Source organism: Scyliorhinus torazame, chromosome 5 (assembly GCF_047496885.1).
Source record: "Scyliorhinus torazame isolate Kashiwa2021f chromosome 5, sScyTor2.1, whole genome shotgun sequence".
NCBI lineage: Eukaryota > Metazoa > Chordata > Chondrichthyes > Carcharhiniformes > Scyliorhinidae > Scyliorhinus > Scyliorhinus torazame.
Window position 1 is genome coordinate 132206259 of NC_092711.1, and position 23358 is coordinate 132229616.

Consider the following 23358-nt stretch of genomic DNA (forward strand, 5'->3'; position numbering starts at 1 on the left):
TGTAATTTTAATGGTGCAATCGCCAAACAAAGAAGAATCATTCCTACAAGAAAAACGTGGTTCTTCAAATAGAAAATCTGAAAGCTTCAGAACAGCTTCAACTTCCTGGTAATGTGGATGGAGATTGGCACGCGTTTAAGCAGCACGTCATGCTGTATGTCTCAGCCATTCGGTTGCATGCACAGTCGGACGAGAGAAAAATTGTGTTATTGCTCGTGGTAGCAGGCCCGCAGGCAATTGAAATTACAGAATACATTTGCGTATGAGGAAGACAGTAAGAAATTTGATGCTGTGATCAAATAATGTTTGACCAGCATTGTACACCTAAGAGAAAAATGAAACATGAAAGGTTAATTTTTCGAATGCACATGCAGAAGACTGGCGAATCATTCAATAGTTTTCTCTTACTGACCTTAAGCTGAAAGCACCAACGTGTAACTTCGCGACTCTGAAATCCTCCATGATTAGAGATCAAATTGTTTTTGGATTGCATGATACTGAGGTGCATGAGCGTCTTTTTCGAAAATTGAGCTCCAATTAGAAGATGCCATACAAATTTGCCATGCTAGCGGACTAGCTGCGCAACATGTTAATACATTTAATACAAGACGTTTTGGCACAAATATTGCAAGCGATGCAGCTGCCATTGGTATTGTGGTGCACTTAGAAAAGAAACGTCACGGCAGCCATTCTAAACGGTCTGAACATACGACTATTGCATGTAAACGATGTGGTTATAAGCACTTACCGAGGCAGTGTCCAGCTTTTGGAAAATATGCGCAACGGGAAGACTCACTTTGTGAAACACTTTCTCAAATAAGAAAATTAATGCAGGGCAGTGGATTAACGTGAACGATTACACTAATTTAAGTGACACGTTGTTCATTACCCTGGTGTCGGATGAAAACACAGCTGGCTTTGAAAGCAGACCAAGGCAGGCCAGCAGCACGGTTCAATTCCCTACCAGCCTCTCCGAACAGGCGCCGGAATGTGGTGACTAGGGGCTTTTCACAGTAACTTCATTGAAGCCTACTTGTGACAATAAGCGATTTTTCATTTCATTTCAAATTAAGCCATACTGAATAAAATGCCGCCCACAAGTATAAAGAATGCTGAAAGTGATATTGCAGCAGTAACGAGGGACAATGGTCTATACTTTGAATATCAATTAATTGCTAATTACTGTTAAATTAGATACTGGTGCGAAGGCAGACCTAATCAGTATAAGTGATATTAAGACCTATTATGGGCCAGGGCTTAGAAACTCCAAAGTGTATTATGAAGTTAACCTGACCTCTTACCTTTATGTTGAATTTGGCTCGGATGAGCACTTTGCTTCAGGTGTGATTCATCAGACTTCCTCGGTGCTTTAATCAAAACATGGTTTATTCTAAGAATGTAGTTAACATATTTTTTTTGACACCGCAAGAATTTTTAAATCAATTACAAACATAAAGACAACACAACAGCTACAGTAATCTATGTATATAACAGTTAATGAGTTCTCCTTTAGCTGTTCCAATTCAATAACAAAATCCAATAAACCAAAACCCCTTTCAAGGGCGTGGCCCAGCACCCTGTATTCTCACTTGACTGGGACTGATCCTTTCCCTGAGAATCTGATCCAGTTCCAACCAGCAGTTTCAAAACGCCTTCCAGAAGGCAACTATAATCTTTAAAATTACCGAGGCAGTTTGTCACTCCCACCCAATGTGTTTTTTCACTGGAATAACTTTTAAAATGAAAACAGGGAAAGCACTTGTTCCTTCTGTAGTCCAAAGCAACGAAACCAAAACAAAAAACCCTCTCACCTGACAGCCACAGCACAGCTCCACCCACAAAATGACATCGCCGAAGTCGTAGGCAGCAGTGCTAACCACTGCGCCACCATGCTGTCCAGTCTCAAGGCAGAGTTAGACAGAATGACACTACGTGGAGTCATAAGGAAAACAGAAGAGCCTTCTCTGCTTTAAGGAGAACAACCCCTGCCCTAACCAGCCTCTCTTCACAGTTGCAACGCTCCAGTCAAGCAACATTCTAGTTAATCTCCTCTGCACCCCTCCTCGAGCAATCACATCCTTCCTGTAGTGTGGAGATCAGAACTGCACACATTCTCCAGCTGTGGCCTAACCAGTGTTTTATACAGCTCCATCATAAGGGGTTGGATTACGAGGAGAGGTTGAGTAGACTGGGACTCTACTCGTTGGAATTTAGAAGGATGAGGGGGGATCTTATAGAAACATATAAAATTATGAAGGGAATAGATGCGGGCAGGTTGTTTCCACTGGCGGGTGAAAGCAGAACTAGGGGGCATAGCCTCAAAATAAGGAGAAGTAGATTTAGGACTGAGTTTAGGAGGAACTTATTCACCCAAAGGGTTGTGAATCTATGGAATTCCTTGCGCAGTGAAGCAGTAGAGGCTCCTTCATTCAATGTTTTTAAGATAAAGATAGATAGTTTTTTTGAAGAATAAAGGGATTAAGGGTTATGGTGTTTGGGCCGGAAAGTGGAGCGGAGTTCACAAAAGATCAGCCATGATCTCGTTGAATGGCGGAGCAGGCTCGAGGGGCCAGATGGCCTATTCCTGCTCTTAGTTTTTATAACCTCCCTGCTCTTATATGTTATACCTCAGCCAGCAAAAGCAAATATCCCACATGCCTTCTTTTTTTTTTTAATAAATATTTTATTGAAAATTTTTGGTCAACCAACACAGTACATTGTGCATCCTTTACACAATATTATAACAACACAAATAACAATGACCTATTTTATAAACAAAAAATGAATAAATAATAAATAACAAAAATGAAAACTAGCCCTAATTGGCAACTGCCTTGTCACAAGTAACACTCTCCAAAAATATAATTTAACAGTCCAATATATAATTATCTGTAGCAACGACCTATACATATTATACAGTATATATTAACAACCCTGAGAGTCCTTCTGGTTCCTCCTTCCCCCCCCCCCCCCCCCCCCCCCCGATCCTGGGCTGCTGCTGCTGCCTTCTTTTTTCCATTCCGTCTATCTTTCTGCGAGGTATTCGACGAACGGTTGCCACCGCCTGGTGAACCCTTGAGCCGACCCCCTTAGGACAAACTTAATCCGCTCTAGCTTTATAAACCCCGCCATGTCATTTATCCAGGTCTCCATCCCCGGGGGCTTGGCTTCTTTCCACATTAGCAATATCCTGCGCCGGGCTACTAGGGACGCAAAGGCCAAAACATCGGCCTCTCTCGCCTCCTGCACTCCCGGCTCTTGTGCAACCCCAAATATAGCCAACCCCCAGCTTGGTTCGACCCGGACTCCTACTACTTTTGAAAGCACCTTTGTCACCCCCATCCAAAACCCCTGTAGTGCCGGGCATGACCAAAACATATGGGTATGATTCGCTGGGCTTCTCGAGCACCTCGCACACCTATCCTCCACCCCAAAAAATTTACTGAGCCGTGCTCCAGTCATATGTGCCCTGTGTAATACCTTAAACTGAATCAGGCTTAGCCTGGCACACGAGGACGACGAGTTTACCCTGCTTAGGGCATCTGCCCACAGCCCCTCCTCGATCTCCTCCCCCAGCTCTTCTTCCCATTTCCCTTTTAGTTCATCGACCATAGTCTCCCCTTCGTCCCTCATTTCCCTATATATATCTGACACCTTGCCATCCCCCACCCATGTCTTTGAGATCACTCTGTCCTGCACCTCTTGTGTCGGGAGCTGCGGGAATTCCCTCACCTGTTGCCTCGCAAAAGCCCTCAGTTGCATATACCTGAATGCATTCCCTTGGGGCAACCCATATTTCTCGGTCAGCGCTCCCAGACTCGCAAACTTCCCATCCACAAACAGATCTTTCAGTTGCGTTATTCCTGCTCTTTGCCACATTCCATATCCCCCATTCCATTCCCCCCGGGGCAAACCTATGATTGTTTCTTATCGGGGACCCCCCCAGGCTCCAGTCTTTCCCCTATGCCGTCTCCACTGTCCCCAAATCTTCAGTGTAGCCACCACCACCGGGCTTGTGGTGTAGTTCCTCGGTGAGAACGGCAATGGGGCTGTCACCATAGCCTGTAGGCTAGTCCCCCTACAGGACGCCCTCTCTAATCTCTTCCACGCCGCTCCCTCCTCCTCTCCCATCCACTTACTCACCATTGAAATATTAGCGGCCCAATAATACTCACTTAGGCTCGGTAGTGCCAGCCCCCCCCTATCCCTGCTACGCTGTAAGAATCCCTTCCTCACTCTCGGGGTCTTCCCGGCCCACACAAAACCCATGATGCTCTTTTCAATCCTTTTAAAAAAAGCCTTCGTGATCACCACCGGGAGGCACTGAAACAAAAAGAGGAATCTCGGGAGGACCACCATCTTAATCGCCTGCACCCTCCCTGCCAGTGACAGGGATACCATATCCCATCTCTTGAAATCCTCCTCCATCTGTTCCACCAACCGCGTTAAATTTAACCTATGCAATGTGCCCCAATTCTTAGCTATCTGGATCCCCAGGTAACGAAAGTCCCTTGTTACCTTCCTCAATGGTAGGTCCTCTATTTCTCTACTCTGCTCCCCTGGATGCACCACAAACAACTCACTTTTCCCCATGTTCAATTTATACCCTGAAAACTCCCCAAGTATCCGCATTATTTCTGGCATCCCCTCCGCCGGGTCCGCCACGTATAGTAGCAAATTGTCCGCATACAATGATACCCGGTGTTCTTCTCCCCTAAGTACTCCCCTCCACTTCTTGGAACCCTTCAACGCTATCGCCAGGGGCTCAATCGCCAGTGCAAACAATAATGGGGACAGAGGGCATCCCTGCCTTGTCCCTCTATGGAGCCGAAAATATGCAGATCCCCGTCCATTCGTGACCACGCTCGCCACTGGGGCCCTATACAATAGCTGCACCCATCTAACATACCCCTCTCCAAAACCAAATCTCCTCAGCACCTCCCACAAATAATCCCACTCCACTCTATCAAATGCTTTCTCGGCATCCATCGCCACTACTATCTCCGTTTCTCCCTCTGGTGGGGCCATCATCATTACCCCTAACAACCTCTGTATATTCGTGTTCAGCTGTCTCCCCTTCACAAACCCAGTTTGGTCCTCGTGGACCACCCCCGGGACACATCCCTCTATTCTCATTGCCATTACCTTGACCAGGATCTTGGCATCTACATTTAGGAGGGAAATAGGTCTATAGGACCGCATTGTAGCGGGTCCTTTTCCTTCTTTAAGAGAAGCGATATCGTTGCTTCAGACATAGTCGGGGGCAGTTGTCCCCTTTCCTTTGTCTCATTAAAGGTCCTCGTCAGTACCGGGGCGAGCAAGTCCACATATTTTCTATAGAATTCGACTGGGAATCCATCCGGTCCCGGGGCCTTTCCCGCCTGCATGCTCCTAATTCCTTTCACCACTTCTTCTACCTCGATCTGTGCTCCCAGTCCCACCCTTTCCTGCTCTTCCACCTTGGGAAATTCCAGCCGATCCAAGAAGCCCATCATTCTCTCCCTCCCATCCGGGGGTTGAGCTTCATATAATTTTTTATAAAATGTCTTGAACACTCCATTCACTCTCTCCGCTCCCCGCTCCATCTCTCCTTCCTCATCCCTCACTCCCCCTATTTCCCTCGCTGCTCCCCTTTTCCTCAATTGGTGTGCCAGCAACCTGCTCGCCTTCTCCCCATATTCGTACTGTACACCCTGTGCCTTCCTCCATTGTGCCTCTGCAGTGCCCGTAGTCAGCAAGTCAAATTCTACATGTAGCCTTTGCCTTTCCCTGTACAGTCCCTCCTCCGGTGCTTCCGCATATTGTCTGTCCACTCTCAAAAGTTCTTGCAGCAACCGCTCCCGTTCCTTACTCTCCTGCTTCCCTTTATGTGCCCTTATTGATATCAGCTCCCCTCTAACCACCGCCTTCAATGCCTCCCAGACCACTCCCACCTGGACCTCCCCATTATCATTGAGTTCCAAGTACTTTTCAATGCACCCCCTCACCCTTAGACACACCCCCTCATCTGCCATTAGTCCCATGTCCATTCTCCAGCGTGGGCGCCCTCCTGTTTCCTCCCCTACCTCCAAGTCCACCCAGTGTGGTGCGTGATCCGAAATGGCTATAGCCGTATACTCCGTTCCCCTCACCTTCGGGATCAATGCCCTACCCAGCACAAAAATGTCTATTCGCGAGTAGACTTTATGGACATAGGAGAAAAACGAGAACTCCTTACTCCTAGGTCTGCTAAATCTCCACGGGTCTACACCTCCCATCTGCTCCATAAAATCTTTAAGTACCTTGGCTGCTGCCGGCCTCCTTCCAGTCCTGGACTTCGACCTATCCAGCCCTGGTTCCAACACCGTATTAAAATTTCCCCCCATTATCAGCTTTCCCATCTCTAGGTCCGGAATGCGTCCTAGCATCCGCCTCTTAAAATTGGCATCATCCCAGTTCGGGGCATATATGTTTACCAAAACCACCGTCTCCCCCTGTAGTTTGCCACTCACCATCACGTATCTGCCCCCGTTATCCGCCACTATAGTCTTTGCCTCGAACATTACCCGCTTCCCCACTAATATAGCCACCCCCCTGTTTTTCGCATCTAGCCCCGAATGGAACACCTGCCCCACCCATCCTTTGCGTAGCCTAACCTGGTCTATCAGTTTCAGGTGCGTTTCCTGTAACATAACCACATCTGCCTTAAGTTTCTTAAGGTGTGCGAGTACCGGTGCCCTCTTTATCGGCCCGTTCAGCCCTCTCACGTTCCATGTTCCCACGCAGCTGTATCTCCCCCAGGCGGTGCCCCCCCGCCCATCCTCTCCCATACCAGCTCCCCCCTCTCCCCAGCAGCAGCAACCCAGTAATTCCCCCCTCCCACCCCCCCCCCCCCCCGCTAGCGTAATTACTCCCCCCATGTTGCTCCCAGAAGTCAGCAAACTCTGGCCGACCTCGGCTTCCCCCCGTGACCTCGGCTCGCACCGTGCGACGCCCCCTCCTTCCTGCTTCTCTATTCCCGCCATGATTATCATAGCGCGGGAACCAAGCCCGCGCTTCTCCCTTGGCCCCGCCCCCAATGGCCAACGCCCCATCTCCTCCACCTCCCCTCCTCCCCCCATCACCACCTGTGGGAGAGAGAAAAGTTACCACATCGCAGGATTAGTACATAAAACTCCTCTTTCCCCCTTTTTTAACCCCCCTCTTTGCCCCCCACATTCGCCCCACCACTTTGTTCAAACGTTCTTTTTAATAACCCGCTCATTCCAGTTTTTCTTCCACAATAAAAGTCCACGCTTCATCCGCCGTCTCAAAGTAGTGGTGCCTCCCTCGATATGTGACCCACAGTCTTGCCGATTGCAGCATTCCAAATGTTATCTTCTTTTTATGAAGCACCGCCTTGGCCCGATTAAAGCTCGCCCTCCTTCTCGCCACCTCCACACTCCAGTCTTGATAAACGCGGATCACCGCGTTCTCCCATTTACTGCTCCGAGTTTTCTTCGCCCATCTAAGGACCATTTCTCTATCCTTAAAACGGAGGAATCTCACCACTATGGCTCTGGGAATTTCTCCTGCTCTCGGGCTTCGCGCCGTCACTCGGTATGCTCCCTCCACCTCCAACGGACCCGCCGGGGCCTCCGCTCCCATTAACGAGTGCAGCATCGTGCTCACATATGCCCCGACGTCCGCTCCCTCCACACCTTCAGGAAGACCAAGAATCCTCCGGTTGTTCCTCCTTGCGTTGTTTTCCAGTGCCTCCAACCTTTCCACACATCGTTTCTGATGTGCCTCCTGCGTCTCCGTCTTCACCACCAGGCCCTGTATGTCGTCCTCATTCTCGGCTGCCTTTGCCTTCACGACCCGAAGCTCCCGCTCCTGGGTCTTTTGTTCCTCCTTTAGCCCTTCGATTGCCTGTAGTATCGGGGCCAACAGCTCTTTCTTCATTTCCTTTTTGAGCTCTTCCACACAGCATTTCAAGAACTCTTGTTGTTCAGGGCCCCATGTTAAACTGCCACCTTCCGACGCCATCTTGGTTTTTGCTTGCCTTCCTTGCCGCTGTTCTAAAGGATCCACTGCAATCCGGCCACTTTCTCCTCCTTTTTCCATCCGTATCCAGGGGGAATTCCCTTCTGGTTTACCGCACAGTGTTTTAAGCCGTCAAAATTGCCGTTGGGGCTCCTATCAAGAGCCCAAAAGTCCGTTTCACCGGGAGCTGCCGAAACGTGCGACTCAGCTGGTCATCACCGCACCCGGAAGTCCCCACATGCCTTCTTAACCACATTATCTACCTGTTAAGCTGTCTTCAGGGATCCATGGACATGCACACCAATATCCCTCTGATCCTCTGTACTTCCTAGAGTTCTACCATTGACTGTATATTCCCTTGCCTAGTTAGTCCTCCCAAAATGCCTCTCACCTTTCAGGGTTAAATTCTATTTGTCCCTATTCTACCCACCTAACTAAACCATCTATATAGTCCTGTAATCTAAGGTCTTCCTTCTCATTATTTACCACACCACAAATGTGTCATCTGTAAACTTACTGATCATACCTCCTACACTCACATTAAGATCATTAATGTACACTGCAAACAGCAAAGGACCCAGCACCAATCCCTGCAGAACACCACTGGACACAGGCTTCTCGTCACAAAAACAACCTTCAGCCATCACCCTCTGCCTCCTGGCACAAAGCCACTCTTGGATCCAATTTCCCTTGGTTCCCATGGGCTCTTACAACCTTGATCAGTCTCCCATGCGAGACCTTGTCGAAATCCTGACCGAAGTCCATGTAGACTACATCAACCGCACTACCCTCATCGACACACTGAGACACCTCGAAAAATTGAATCAAATTTGTAAGACATTATCTTCTTTTGACATAGCCATGCTGATTATCCTTGATTAATCCTTGCCTCCCCAAGTGGAGATTAGTTTTGTTATGCAAATCTTTCTCCAATAGTTTTCCTACCTCTGAAGATAGACTCACTGACCTGTAATTTCCTGGTTTGTCCCTACTTCCCTTCTTGAATAATGGCATCACATTAGCTGTCCTCCAGTCCTCTGGCACCTCTCCTGTGGTCAGAGAAGATTTAAAAATGATTGTAGAGCCTCTGCAATCTCCTCCCTTGACTCCCATAGCAGCCTGGGACACATTTCATCTGGGCCTGGGGATTTATCCACTTTTAAGCCTGCTAAAACCTGTCAATACTGCCTCCCTCTCAATGTTCATTTGTTCAAGCCCAATACAGTCCCCTTCCATGATTTCTATACCCCCATCATCCTGCTCCATAGTGAACACGGATGCAAAGTACTCATTTAAAACCTCACCTATGTCTTCTGGCTCCACACACAGATTGGCACATTGGTCCCTAACCCTTTCCCTGATCATCCTCTTGCGCTTAACATACTTATAAAATGCATTTGGAGTTTCCTTTATTTTACCTGCCAATGTTTTTTCATGCCCCCTCTTCGCTCTCCTAATTTATTTTTAAAGTAAACCCCTACATCTCTATATTCCTCTCGCGCTTCCGCTGTTTTGAGCCTTCCGTATCTGCCATAAGCCTCCCTTTTTTACCATACCCAATCCTGGGTATCCCTTGATGTCCAGGGTTCTCTGGACTGTTGCTCCCGCCCTTCACCTTCACCAGAACATTTATTCTCTCTATTTACTTTTTGAATGACTCCCACTGCTCTAATATAGAATCCCTACAGTACAGAAACAGGCCTTTCAGCCCATCGAGTCTGCACCACCCTACCTAGGCCCAATCTCATGCCCTGTAACCTCACCCTCAGGGGCAATTTAACATGTCCAATCCAGCTGACCTGCACATCTTTGGACTGTGGGAGGAAACCTACGCAGACACGGGAAGGACGTGCAAACTCCACACAGTCACCCAAGGTGGGGTTCCGAACCCTGGTCCCTGGCCCCGTGAGGCAGCAGTGCTCACCACTGTGCCACCCGTGCCGTGAAGACGACACTTCGTATCCACAAGGACTGGACGGTGGCCACTCCAGTGGGCAGATCCCTCAGTCCGGAGGTGACGAAGGTGTGTGGTGAAGGACGGGGGGATTCGGCAGCAGGTGAGCTGAGGCCGGGCAGAATTGGGCATTGTTTTATGGAGAGAGGTTAAATGGGGGGGGGGGTTTAAGACGCGGAAAAGCAGAAGGCTCATGCGGAGAGTGGAAAGGTCACACTTCCAAAACATTAATCCATCCCCTACCACCCCCACCCCAACCCCACACACACACAGACACATCTGTGTTGCAGCCTCCGAACCATGTCGTTTTACTTGGAATGAAAAGGCACTGGGTAAATGAAAGTTGTTGTTGCACGAGTTGAGGGGGAAGGGCGCAATGTCACAATGGGGGAGGGGAGGGGAGGGGCGGGGCCCCAGCAGAGCAGGACAGAGGGACATGTCCCGCCTTCTTGCTGAGACGGGATTGGCTGGAGGACCGTTGGCCAACCAGGTCCTCCCAGCACCGATTTCCGTCTCCCATTGGCTGGCGGCTCCTGTCAGTCAATATCGAGCCTGGCGAACACGTGCTCCGACCCGCCCACCCTGCTCAACGTAATTGCGCATTCGGCACGGGCTTGACGGACACCGCTGAGGGAGGGGGGGTCACATCTCTTTAGGACAGGCGGGTTTGAAACATTCGATTTAATTCATTTTAGTTATTTTAAAAGTTCCTGAATTCTCCCTCCCCATCTTCGGCGGCCGTCGTCGTCATCGATCCGGATGATTGACGTACGCTGGGACCAATCGGAGGGTTGCGTTCCGTCGGAGGACCGAGTGATCCTCCAGCGAATAAGCCGAAGCGGTCGGAGGAACCGCCGGTCCTCCAACCAATCACTGCCGGGGGCGGGTTCAGAGGCTGGTGACGTTACTGGCTTGCAACCTGGTCCAGGGGTGGAGAACAGAGGCTCTTGAAGGTTTTGTTGCTGGGCAGATTGCCCTGACAGCCTTTTTTCTTTAAATCTGAACCGCACGCTGTGCATATTCCGCTCTGACACCAAATAAGGCGCCCGAGGGTTGGGGGTGGGGTAAATTATTCACTTAAAGGGACAGAGACCTCTCTGCATAAAATTTGAGTTGCTTTGCAATTTAAAGGGCCATTCGCCTCAGGTCTCCGCATCGTGATAATTCAAGGGACAGGGGACCGCGAGAACGCTATCCCCCTCTTCGCTCATCTCTGCGACCGTCCTCTGTCCCCGCTCACCGACACTGGCCTCCTGGGTCCACACTTGATTTTTACACTGTCTCGACCCTCTTTATAAGTCCCTCTCTGTTGTCCACCTTGCCTCTCTCCCCGCCTCCATAACCTCCTTTTGAAACCCGTAAAACCCTTCTTGCCCCTCGCTTAACCAGAATGGAGTAAAACCCACAATCAGGATGGCACGGTGGTTAGCGTTGCTGCCTCACTGGCAAGAACCCGGGTTCAATTCAAGCCTTGGGTGACTGTGTGGTGTTTGCACGTTCTTTCCATATCTGCGTGGGTTTCCTCCCTTGCTCCACTTTCCTCCAAAGTACCGGTTTGGTGGATTGGCTATGCTAAGTTGCCCCTTAAGTGTCCAAAGATGGACAGGTTAGGTGGGGTTACGGGGATGGGGTAGCGAGTGGGCCCAGGTGGGGGCCCTTTCAGAGTTGGTGCAGACATGATGGGCCGAATGACCTCCTGCACTGTAGGGATTATATAGTTCAGATCAGCTGTGATCTTATCAAATGGGGCAACGGGCTCAGTGGGCCATGTGACCTAACGCTTCATACTTCACGGAGGTTGAGGGGCGACCTGATCGAGGTCTACAAAGCTATGAGGGACATAGACAGAGTGGATAGTCAAGACACTTTTTCCCAGGGTAGAGGAGTCAATTACTAGGGGGCATAGGTTTAAGGTGCGAGCGGCAAGGTTTAGAGGAGATGTACGGGGTAAGTTTTTTTTTTTTTTTTTTTTTTTTTACACAGAGGGTAGTGGGTGCCTGGAACTCGCTGCCGGTGGAGGTGATGGAAGCAGGGACGAAAGTGACGTTTAAGGGGCATTTTGACCTATACATGAATAGGATGGGAATAGAGGGATACGGACCCTGGAAGTGTAGAAGATTTTAGTTTAGGCGGGCAGCATGGTCGGCCGAAGGGCCTGGTCCTGCGCTGTACTTTTCTTTGTTATTTCACGATCTCATGAGCGATAAGAGGATTTGAGATGGTAAATTATCTATTCTGAACTTATCTGATGCTAACTTGTTTTTTCAGATTATTTTGTGAGAAGAGGGGGCAGTTAGGAAGGGACAGCCGAAACCAAACACCACGTCACGTTCCCTCGATTCATCGGGTCGTGAACATCCTGGGCCTGTGCATATGGAAAGGGGGATGCGTGATCCCAGTGTGGGCAAGCCCTACCCCTGCTCCGACTGTGGATGCTCCTTCAGCCGAGCCTCCAGCCTGACGAGGCACCAGCGGGTACACACCGGGGAGCAGCCGTACGTCTGCGCCGACTGTGCGAGGAGATTCAGCTTCCCCTCCGAGCTGGAGCTGCACAGGCGCAGCCACACCGGGGAGTGGCCCTTCACCTGCCGGGCCTGCGGAACAGGGTTCAACCAGCTGGGCCATCTTGAGATGCACGGCCGGGTCCACACAGGCGAGAGGCCGTTCACCTGCTCCACGTGTGGGAAGGCGTTCACCCAGCAGTCGGCCCTGCTGAGGCACCGACGCCTGCACACTGCCGAGAGGCCGTTTGCCTGCCCGCACTGCGGCAGGCGGTTCAGTCAGTCCTCCCACCTGCTGACTCATGCCCGGGTCCACTCTGACGAGAGGCCCTTCCCCTGCTCGGACTGCGGGAAGCGCTTCAAGAGGGCGCGCGAGCTGATGCAGCACCAGCGCTTCCACACCGGGGAGAGGCCGTTCACCTGCCCTGCCTGCGGGAAGGGCTTCACCGAGTCGTCCACCCTGCTAGTCCACCAGCGAGCTCACACCGGGGAGAGGCCGTTCACCTGCCCCGTGTGCAGGAAGGGGTTCAGCCTGTCGTCCTCCCTCCGCGAACATCGTCACGTACACAGGGACGACCGACCCTTCGAGTGCTCAGTCTGTGGCAAGAGCTTCAAGAGCTCCAAGTACCTGAAGATCCACCAGGGCATTCACAGCAAGGAGAGGCCGTTCAGCTGCCCAGACTGCGGGAAGGGCTTCTGCAGGTCATCCGGGCTGCTGAAACACCGGCGGGTTCACACCGGGGAGAGGCCCTTCGCCTGCTCCCATTGCGGGATGGGGTTCACCCAGTCCTCCAGCCTGTTGGTCCACCAGCGGCTCCACACCCAGGAGAGGCCCTTCACCTGCCCTGAGTGCGGGAAGGGCTTCACTCTGGCGTCCTCTCTGCGCGAGCACCGGCTCGTCCACATCGACAACAGGCCGTTCAAATGTCCCGACTGCCAGAAGTGCTTCAAATCCGCCAAAGATCTGCGAAGGCATCGTCAGGTTCACGGGCGAGAGAAACCGTTCCGCTGCTCCCACTGCGAGAAGACGTTTATGCAGGCGGGAAGCCTCCTCAGGCACCACCGAGCCAAGGACCCAAAGGGTCAGTTACTTGCTCCGTGTGTGAAGAGAGATTCACCCGTTTCTCTGAGCTGCTGAGACACCAGCGGGTCCACAATTGACGGCAACGGTCACAGAATTGGTACCCCCATCTTGTCTGCACCCACCCTCCGAATGAACAATTCTCTCAGTGTCATTCCCGTGCTTTCCCCCGCCACCCCCTCGCCCTGTACATCCTTCCTTTTTGAAAGCCTCCACTGAACCTGCCCACACCACGTCCTCTCAGGCAGCGCCTTCCAAATCCAGTCCATTCGCTGCGTGGAAAAGCTCTTCTACCTGTCGCCTTTGCCAAATCTGGTAACAAAAAAGCGCCATCAATGTCACCTCCCAAGACAACGTGCTCGGCACCGAGGAGCCAATCGTGCCGAAACCAGCTCCAACCGGTGGGATATGTCGTCCTCGTGCCTGATCCGACTCCCAAAGCAACCTCTGGGACTCCTAGGAGCAGAGTGGAATGTTTTTAGCGATGTCCTCAAAGCATCCATAGAATCCCAACAGTGCCGAAGGAGGCCATTCAGCCCATCGGGTCTGCACCGACCCTCCGAAAGAGCACCCTACCCAGTCCCACTTCCCCACCCTATCCCCGTAACCCCATCTGACCTGCACATCTTTGGACACTAACTTATCATGGCCAATCCACCTAACCTGCACATTTTTGGACTGAATTGAAATGAAAATCGCTTATTGTCACAAGTAGGCTTCAAGTGAAGTTACTGTGAAAAGCCCCTAGTCGCCACATTCCGGCGCCTGTTCGGGGAGGCTGTTACGGGAACTGTGGGAGGAAACCGGAGCACCCAGAGGAAATCCACGCAGACACGGGGAGACTCCGCACAGACAGTGACTCAAGGCCGGAATTGAACCCGGGAGCCTGGCGCTGTGAGGCAGCAGTGCTAACTGCCGTGTCACCGTGAAACGGTCAGACGTACTTGCCGACTCCAGGGAGACCCTGGCTTGTGACCGACTGAAATTGAGAAGGCTCATTGGCAGGAGAGGGGGAGGCACCCAGCACATTGGGAGAAATTGTCAGGGGCTTGTGGAAGTGAAGGCGGTGTGTCCGGGGGTGGGCCTCTGACCTCCATACGCCCCATTTCCCCGACCCATCAATAAGTGGCGTAGTGTGCAGTGTGCACATTAGACTGAGCATGGCATCTGACCCACTGTAACGGAATGCAAGCAAGTCATCCTCGATCCCGAGGGACTCTCGACAAAGATAAGCACCAGTGGTCAGATCCTGCTTTCAATCACATTCAAGATGAACCTCTCTCTCTCTCTCTCTCTCCACAGATACAGCTGGAGCCCCTGAGTCTTTCCATGTTTGGATTTTGTATCGGGATTGATCCACGTTAATGGATGGTGGCGTTGGGTAGGATTTCTTAATGCCGATAGTAATAATCTCCAAATAATAAAAACAAGAGGGATTTTGATATTCTGTGTATGTGTCTCTTGAAAAATAAATGCACCTGGCTTCGCACTAAACAAGGACAAAGTGACGAGCACGGACAAGCCAATTACAAACCGGGTTTGAAAATCTGCACTGTTTTGTTATAGTTCTGGGCACCGTACTTTCAGACAGATACGAACAAAGAGTAGGAGTCGGCCATTCAGCCCCTTGAGCTTGCTCCCCCACTCAATAACATCACGGCTCATCTCATAGTAACCTCAAATCTGCTTCCTGCCTAACCCCCCCCCCCCGATAATCTCTCATCCCCTTGCTTACCTCTGCCTTAAAAATAGTCAAGCCTTTTCTGAAGAGTTCCAAAAACTTATGACCCTCTGAGAGAAAAATATTCACCTCATCTTAAATCGGCGGCCTCGTGGCTTCTCGGCCTTTTGGCTAAGATCAAGCGGCAGATGGACAACGTGGGGAAACTGCACTGACTGGATTGGGGTGATGGGGGGGAATGAGGGGTAGGGGTGAGGGGTTGGGGGATGGGGGAGCGGTTGGGGGATGGGAAGGGGTGTGGTGGGGATGGGGAGGGGTTGGGGGATGGGGGAGCGGTTGGAGGATGGGAAGGGGTATGGGGGAGGGGTGGGGGGGATGGGGAGGGGAGAAAAGATCAAGCGGCAGATTGAGCCCAAGGTGAAGTGCAATGCCTTTTGTGTCAGCTTGGATCGTGTATGCCTCACTTGTGGAGACCGTGAATTGGCTTCAATTTGAATTGTTTTTCGGAGCAAGCAACAAGCAGATGGATGAAGGGGTTTCCCCGTCCACTCTGTACATTGGCTTTGTAACTTTAAGGATGGGATCAAAAATGTTTTAAAAATTAACCAGTGACCCCCCCCCCCCCCCCCCCCCCCCCATCCGCCTCCATTTGTAGATTCTTCCAGAAGAGGAAACATCGTCTCCACATCCATCCTGTCAAGACCCTCTCACTCTTCTAAACTCCAGCGGATACAAACCTAACCTGTCCCAACCTTTCCTCATAAGTCATCCCGGTAACTCTTGGCATTAGTCCAGTAAACCTTCTCTGAACTGCTTCTGATGCATTTACATCCTACTTTAAATAAGGAGCCATGATGTGGAGATGCCGGCGATGGACTGGGGTGGGCACAATAAGAAGTCTTACGACACCAGGTTAAAGTCCAACAGGTTTGTTGCGAATCACTAGCTTTTGGAGCTAACTGCGCTCTGAAAGCTAATGATTCGAAACAAACCTGTTGGATTTTAACCTGGTTAAATAAGGAGACCAATACTGTACACACTACTCCAGATGTGGTCTCACCAATGCTCAACTGTACTGCTGACACATAACCCTCCTATTTTTACATTCAATTCCCCTCACAATAAATTGAAAACATTCCTAATTACTTGCTGTGCCTGCATACTAGCCTTTTGCAATTTGTGCACAAAGACACCCAGATCCCTCTGCAATCTCTCAACATTTAGATAATAAACTTCTCTTTTATTCTTCCTGTCAAAATGGACAATTTCACATTTTTCCAAATTATTCTCCATTTGCCAGATTCTTGCCCACTCACTTAACCCATTGATTTTTTTTTTTTTGTAGCCACCTTATGTCCTCTTCACAATTTACTTTCCTACCTATCTCAGTGCCACCAGCAAATTTGCCAACCATCCCTTCACCAAGTCATTTATGTAAACAGTGGAGGTCCCAGCACTCATCCCTGTGGCACACCAATCGTTACATCATGCCAACCTGAAAACGACCCATTTATGCCGGCTGTTAGCCAGCCAATCATCTATCCATGCCAATATGTTACCCTCTACACCATGAGCTTTTCTTTTCCGCAATAACCTTTGATATGGCACTTTAATCAAAAGTCTTCAAGAAATCTAAGTACAGTACATCCACACCACATGTTCCTTCTAACCAATAAGTTGGTTAAAAATGATTTCCCTTTCACTAAACCATGTTAACTCTGCCTGCTTACCTTGAACTCATCCAAGTGTCCTAAGCGAGCTTCTTTAAGAATAGCTTCTAAAGGTACACTCGTCATGCAAGGAATGCAGTGCAGACTTGCCGCAATGTTAGCAGTGCCTCGAGAGTTCTCAGGATACGAACCTCACTGACAAGGTCCCAGCATTTATTGCCCCTCAAGAAGATGGGTGGGCCATCTTGCATCGCTACGGTCCGTGTGTGGTGCAGACAACACCCACAATGCCGTCGGGAAGAGAGACAGTGAACCTAGGGCGAAGTAGTTCCAAATCAGGATGGAGTGGGGTAGGAGTCAAATCATTTACTTTTCTCGAGGGAGGGAGGGCTACTTTCTGATTTCTTTGTGGGGGCTACCTTTTTGATTTTTATGGGCAATGACAATGTGCTGGGGTTATTGGGGGGGGGGCAGCATGAGAACAGCGCAAAGTCATGACAATTGGAGAGCCGGTGCAGAGATGATGGGCTGAATGGCCTCCTACACCGTAACAATTCTGTGGCTCTTCTGATCTAAAGATTTAAGTTAGAAACCGAACCGTTTGCAAAGCTGGAACTTGCAAGCCCGCTCTCGACCTCCACTGAATGCTTTCGAGAAAAGAGAAACTCGGAGCTGGGCAGGCAGTTGGTCAGGAGTCCCAACCACAATTAAACAGTTTACTTTCATTCCCCCCCCACCCTTCCCAGTCACCTCCTGTAGCAACTGATATTGGAGTACACTCGACGTCTGAGAGGTTGGGCTCTTCTGGATAGACAGGACTTGCAACACTTAAAAACAAACACCCACACACACAACAGCAGCCGAAAGAGCTTGTATACAGCCAAGGGCCTTCTTCGGCAAGGGTGGCGCACTGGTTAGCACCGCTGCCTCAGAGCGGAGGGACCCAGGTTTGATTTCGGCCTTGGATGACTGTGCGGTGTCTGCACTTTCTCCCCGTGTCTGTGTGGGTTTCCTCCGGGTGCTCCGGTTTCCTCCCACAGTCCAAAGATGTACAGGTTATGTGGACTGGCCATGCTAAATTGCCCTTAGTGTCCAATGATGTGCAGATTAAATGAATTGACCAAGATCAATGCACAAGGTTATGGGATAAGGGCGGGGCGGGGGGGGGGGAGTGGGGGCCTAGGTAGGGCGCTCTTTCGGAGGGTCGGTGCAGACCCGATGGGCTGAATGGTCTCCTTCCGCACTGTAGAGATTCTATGGAAAGATTTAAAGAAAAATGTTGGGGGGTGGGAATCAAAACAAAAACTGGATTTCACTCTCCCCGCCCCCCCCATTAATCTTTCTCCCTCTACTCCAAATCTTTTTACTTGTAAACTGTGCCATTTATTGGACAAATGAAAAAGAGGAAGAAAGTCGTTGGAAAGGATTCAACTTATTTTTCTCTTTTGTTTGGTTATTTTTGTACCATCAGGTAGTTTGTAATCTTGGGAACCAGGTCCCGCCAGTGGAGAAGGAGGCCATTTGGCCCATCGGGACTGCACTGACCCTGTGAAAGAGCACCCTACTTCGGCTCACTCCCCATCCTATCTCTGTAACCCCACCTAATCGGCACATCTTTGGACACTGAGGGGTAATTTAGCATGGCCAGTCCATCTTGGCGGGACTGAGGTAGGAGGAGAGGTTGAGTCGGTTAGGATAGTATTCGCTGCAGTTCAGAAGATTGATGGGGGGAGAATCTCATAGAATCCCATAAAATTCTAACAGGACTGGACAGGGGAGATGTATAGAACATAAGAGTGCAGAAGGAGGACATTCGGCCCATCGAGTCTGCACCGACCCACTTAAGCCCTCACTTCCACCCTATCCCCTTAACCCAATGACCCCATCTAACGTTCTTTTTGGACACTAAGGGCAATTTATCATGGCCAATCCACCTAACCCGCACGTCTTTGGACTGTGGGAGGAAACCGGAGCACCCGGAGGAAACCCACACACACGGGGAGAACGTGCAGACTCCGCACAGACTGACCCAGCGGGGAATCGAACCTGGGACCCTGGCGCATTGAAGCCAATGCTGCAGGAAGGATATTCCCGATTGTGGGAATCCGGAGCACCGCGAGGAAACGCATGCAGACACGGGAAGAACGTGCAAACTCCACGCAGTCACCCGAGGCTGCAATCAAACCCTGGCGCTCTGGGACAGAATTGCTAACCACTGTGCCGCCTGAAAATGAAAAGTACAGATTTTTTTTTTTTATAAAAGTTGGAAAATAATATTATTGAAGAACATGGAGCTGCAAGGGTAAAAGCTAGCAATGTTGCCCGTCACCCTGAGAAACCTCTTCTCCCAATCCGGCACTCCTTCCCCAGTCTCTCTCTCTGCCCTCCTCCCTCTGTCGTTCACTCTCTCTCGGAGCCGCTTCACCTGCACTGATCCACTGCCTTCTTATAATTCCTCTTTCCTCTGCATCCTCTGATGGGGGTACTGAGATCACAATTTTCTACCTGTTCTTCCCCCTTTTGAACCAAGGAGGTTGTTGTAACTGGGAAAGGGGCGGGGAGGGGACTGATTATTTATAATAATTTACATTTGAAAAAAAAAGGACTCACCGAAGGGCCTCTTCCCAAAAGGACTGGCAGAAACTGCCCTCTTTACCTCCTCAGAGGAAAAGACACAAGCTGCAAAGTGACCAAAAAAAATGTTCTGCCAAAGGGGCGGCATGGTGGGTAGCACTGCTGCCTCATAGCGCCAGGGACCTGATTGTTCGGAGTCTGCACGTTCTCCCCGTGTGTGCGTGGGTTTCCTCCGGGTGCTCCGGTTTCCTCCCACAGACCAAAGATGTGCAGGTTAGGTGGATTGGCCATGATAAATTGCCCTTAGTGTCCAAAATTGCCCTTCGTGTTGGGTGGGGTTACTGGGTTATGGGGATAGGGTGGAGGTGTGGACCTTGGGTAGGGTGCTCTTTCCAAGAGCCGGTGCAGACTCGATGAGCCGAATGGCCTCCTTCTGCACTGTAAATTCTATGATCAGGCCCACTCCCCCTCCCATCCCCATACCCCCACCTAACCTGGCCAATCCAACTAACTGCACATCTTTAGAAAGAGAATTCTTTCTGTCTCTCCAAACCATGATAATTTTTTTGCTGTTGGATCAATTCTACCGTACGTCCCATGCTGGCTGTTCCAGCTCCTCCAATTACAAGTCCCCGCTCCCTTCCCCACCAATCAGATTCTGCCTCTGCAGCAGCAACAGGAGGTAAGGAATCTGTGGTTGGAGGGCTTAGGTTGGAACTCACAGGTGGCGATAGTGGTGTTTCCCTACCATCCACTGTCCTTAACCTTCTGGGTGGTACAGGTCACAGGTGTAGAAGGTGCTGTCGAAGGAGAATTGGCAGGTAAATGCAGTGCATCACGCGCATGGTACAAACGTTTGCCAATATGCATCAGAAGTTAAGGTTTATAGTGGCGGACAGGATCTATTGCTATACTTTGGTGGTGGAGGGAGTGAATGTTTGTGGATGGGGTGCCGATCAAAGCGGGGTTGCTTTGTGCTGGATGGAGTCGAGCCTCTCGAGTGTTGTCGGGGCCGCATTCAAGCAAGTGGAGAGTATCCCATCACACTCTTGATTTGTAGATTGTGGACAGGCTTTGGGCGAGTCAGGGGGTGAAAACTCGCTGCAGGATTCCTGGACTACCTGCTCTGGTAGCCACAGTATTTATATAGCTAGTCCAGTTGAGTTTCTGGTCGATGGTAAACCCCAGGATATTCACAGTGGGGGATTATTCATAGAATTTACAGTGCAGAAGGAGGCCATTCGGCCCATTGAGTCTGCACCGGATCTTGGAAAGAGCACCCTACCCAAGGTCAACACTTCCACCCTCTCCACATAACCCAGCAACCCCACCCAACACTAAGGGCAATTTTGGACACTAAGGGCAATTTATCATGGCCAATCCACCTAACCTGCACATCTTTGGACTGTGGGAGGAAACCGGAGCACCCGGAGGAAACCCACGCACATACGGGGAGAACGTGCAGACTCCGCACAGACAGTGACCCAGCGGGGAATCGAACCTGGGACCCTGGAGCTGTGAAGCAATTGTGCTAACCACTATGCTACCGTGCTGCCACACAGATTGAGTGATGGTAATGCCATTGAATGTCATGGGGAGATGTAGATTCTCTCTTGGTGGAGATGGCCATTACCTGGCACAAATGTAACTTGCCACTTGTCAGCCCAAGCCTGGATATTGCCCAGGTCTTGTTGCATTTGGACATGGACTGCTTCATCTGAGTCGCGAATGGCGCTGAACATTGTGCAGTCGTCAAACACTTCTGACCTTATGATGGAATGAAGGTCATTGATGAAGCAGCTGAAGATGGTTGGGCCTAGAACACTACCCAGAGGAATTCTTGCTCTGGTTTCCCCCCACTGTCCAAAGATGTGCAGGTTAAGTAGGTTGGTCATGCTAAATTGCCCTTAGTGTCCAAAATATTAGGAGGTGTTACAGGGATCGGGTGGAGGCGTGGGCTTAAGTAGTTCCTTTGCATGGGCAGGTGCAGACTCGATGGGTCAAATGGCCTCCTTCTGCACTATAAATTCTATGACTTCTAGCACAGTGGCAGTGCCACACAACAAGAAGGTGGGTATCCTCAATGTGAACCATTGAATTACTACAGCACAGGAGGCCATTTGCCCCATCAAGTCTGCACCAACCTCTGAGAGAGCATCCTAGATTGGCCCGCCCGGCACCCTATCCTGGTAACCCCTTAACTTCACCTAACCTGGACATCCTTGGTCACAGAGGGGCAATTTAGCATGGCCTAACCAGCACATCTTTGGCCTGCGGGAGGAAACGGACATAGTACAAACTCCACCCAATGGCGGAATCGAACCAGGGTCTCTGGCACCATGAGGCCACTGTGCATGACGATGACACTTCGTCTCCACAAGGACAGGTCGGTGGTCACTCCTACCGATACTGTCGCGGGCGGATTCCTCTGAGGCAGGCAGGCCTGTAGCCCACCCAAGACTGGCCAAGGGCGAATTGTTAAGACGGGATCTGATTGTTTCCATTCTGCGCTCCGGACAAACAGCGCAGGGTGGAAGTGGCAGCTGCCCTGGCAATATCTTCACCAATCCTATTTATTTTATCTTTTTATAAATTTAGAGTACCCAATTAATTTTTTCCAATTAAGGGGCAATTTATCGTGGCCAATCCACCTACCCTGCACAACTTTTGGGTTGTGGGGGGTGAAACCCACGCAAACACGGGGAGAATGTGCAAACTCCACACGGACAGTGACCCAGAGCCGGGATCGAACCCGCGACCTCGGCGCCGTGAGGCAGCAGCGCTAACCCACTGCACCACCGTGCTGCCCTCTCCTCAGCGATCCTACAGGGCATGGTGTCAAAAGGAGTGGAGAATTGTGAATGCTGTTCGGGCAACAAAGGTTGGTGAGGACAACCCTGCCAGTCCAGGTCGTCTGGGCAGAACGTTAAGAGCTCGGGTTTGGTCTCAGCTTTTGCCGGCGCTGCGTGGTTTTATTTCCAGGCGGGCTGGAGCAGCGCCTCCTGAGCCGACGTCACAATGGGCCGGCAGCGCACGCCGCTTGGAGGACCGGCCGCCCAAAACGGGTCCTCCGGCCCCGCCCCGCGCGGTGCCGATTGGTCGGAGCTCACGTCAATCACCGCCCGGCCCCGCCGCCCCACTCCCATCGGAAATCACGTGGTCTGCGCCTCATACCGCCGCTGTCGCGTCCGCCTCGCTCGTTGTCTGTCAGCTCCGCGGCACCTTTCAGGTTTGTCTTTTATTTGGCGCCCTTCCCCCTTTTTTCCGCTTCTCCGCCGTCGTTCCATCCTCAGGCTCATTCACTCGATTCTGTGAAACCTCACCTTCGGTCGCCAATTCGGCCCCTCAATGGCCGTCCCCTCCCCTCCTCCGGAGTCCAGTGCGCAGACGCAGTGCCGGCCAACTGAGCATGCGCACTGCGGCAGTCACGTGATCTGCATATTTAAAGGGACAACGTTCCTGTGTTCACGTGTGATTTAAAGGGGCCAGAGACACAGTGAGACAGACTGATTTCAATTGGAGAGAGTTGGAAGCGCGGATTTTGGAGCAAACTCTGGAGTATTGGCATCCATAGATCCCTGAAAGCGCAGAAGGAGGCCATTCAGCCCATCACGTCTGAACCGACCGTCCGATAGAGCACCCCACCCAGGCCCACTCCACTACCCTATCTCTGTAACCCCACCTCACCTGCCCATCTTTGGACACTTAAAGGGTAATTTAGCATGGGCAATCCACCTCCACCTAACCTGCACATCTTTGGATTGTGGGAGGAAACTCGAGCACCCAGAGGAAACCCGCGCAGACACAGGGAGAACGTGCGGTAACCCAAGGCCTGAATCGAACCCGGGTCCCTTGTGCCATTAGGCAGCAGTGCTAACCATTGTGCCACCCTT

At 50.8% G+C, this 23358-nt stretch overlaps 2 protein-coding genes and 1 long non-coding RNA gene across 5 annotated transcripts in view; 2 read left to right on the plus strand and 1 right to left on the minus strand.

Annotated features, from left to right (window-relative positions):
• The window catches only part of LOC140419796 (uncharacterized), a 31229-nt gene extending 16247 nt beyond the window's left edge, over positions 1–14982 (plus strand). For 2 of the 3 annotated variants that reach the window (XM_072503798.1, XM_072503797.1), the window contains exon 2: positions 12227–14982. In XM_072503798.1, coding sequence (XP_072359899.1) covers positions 12332–13597 — 1266 coding nt within the window. In that variant the 5' untranslated portion in view covers positions 12227–12331 and the 3' untranslated portion in view covers positions 13598–14982. Of the gene's footprint in view, positions 1–7791; positions 10062–12226 lie in introns of those variants that run through there. The other variant, XM_072503799.1, reaches the window with a different exon arrangement.
• Positions 1–22849, minus strand: LOC140419809 (uncharacterized). The gene is made up of 4 exons (XR_011946030.1): positions 22789–22849; positions 8972–9053; positions 1302–1367; positions 1–324 (listed from the first exon to the last, which is right to left on the minus strand). It is a non-coding gene; the product is annotated as an uncharacterized lncRNA (long non-coding RNA).
• The window catches only part of LOC140419801 (uncharacterized), a 6099-nt gene continuing 5339 nt past the window's right edge, over positions 22599–23358 (plus strand). The window contains exon 1 of the mRNA XM_072503809.1: positions 22599–22694. The gene's annotated coding sequence lies outside the window, so the exon portion shown is untranslated. The remainder of the gene's footprint in view (positions 22695–23358) is intronic.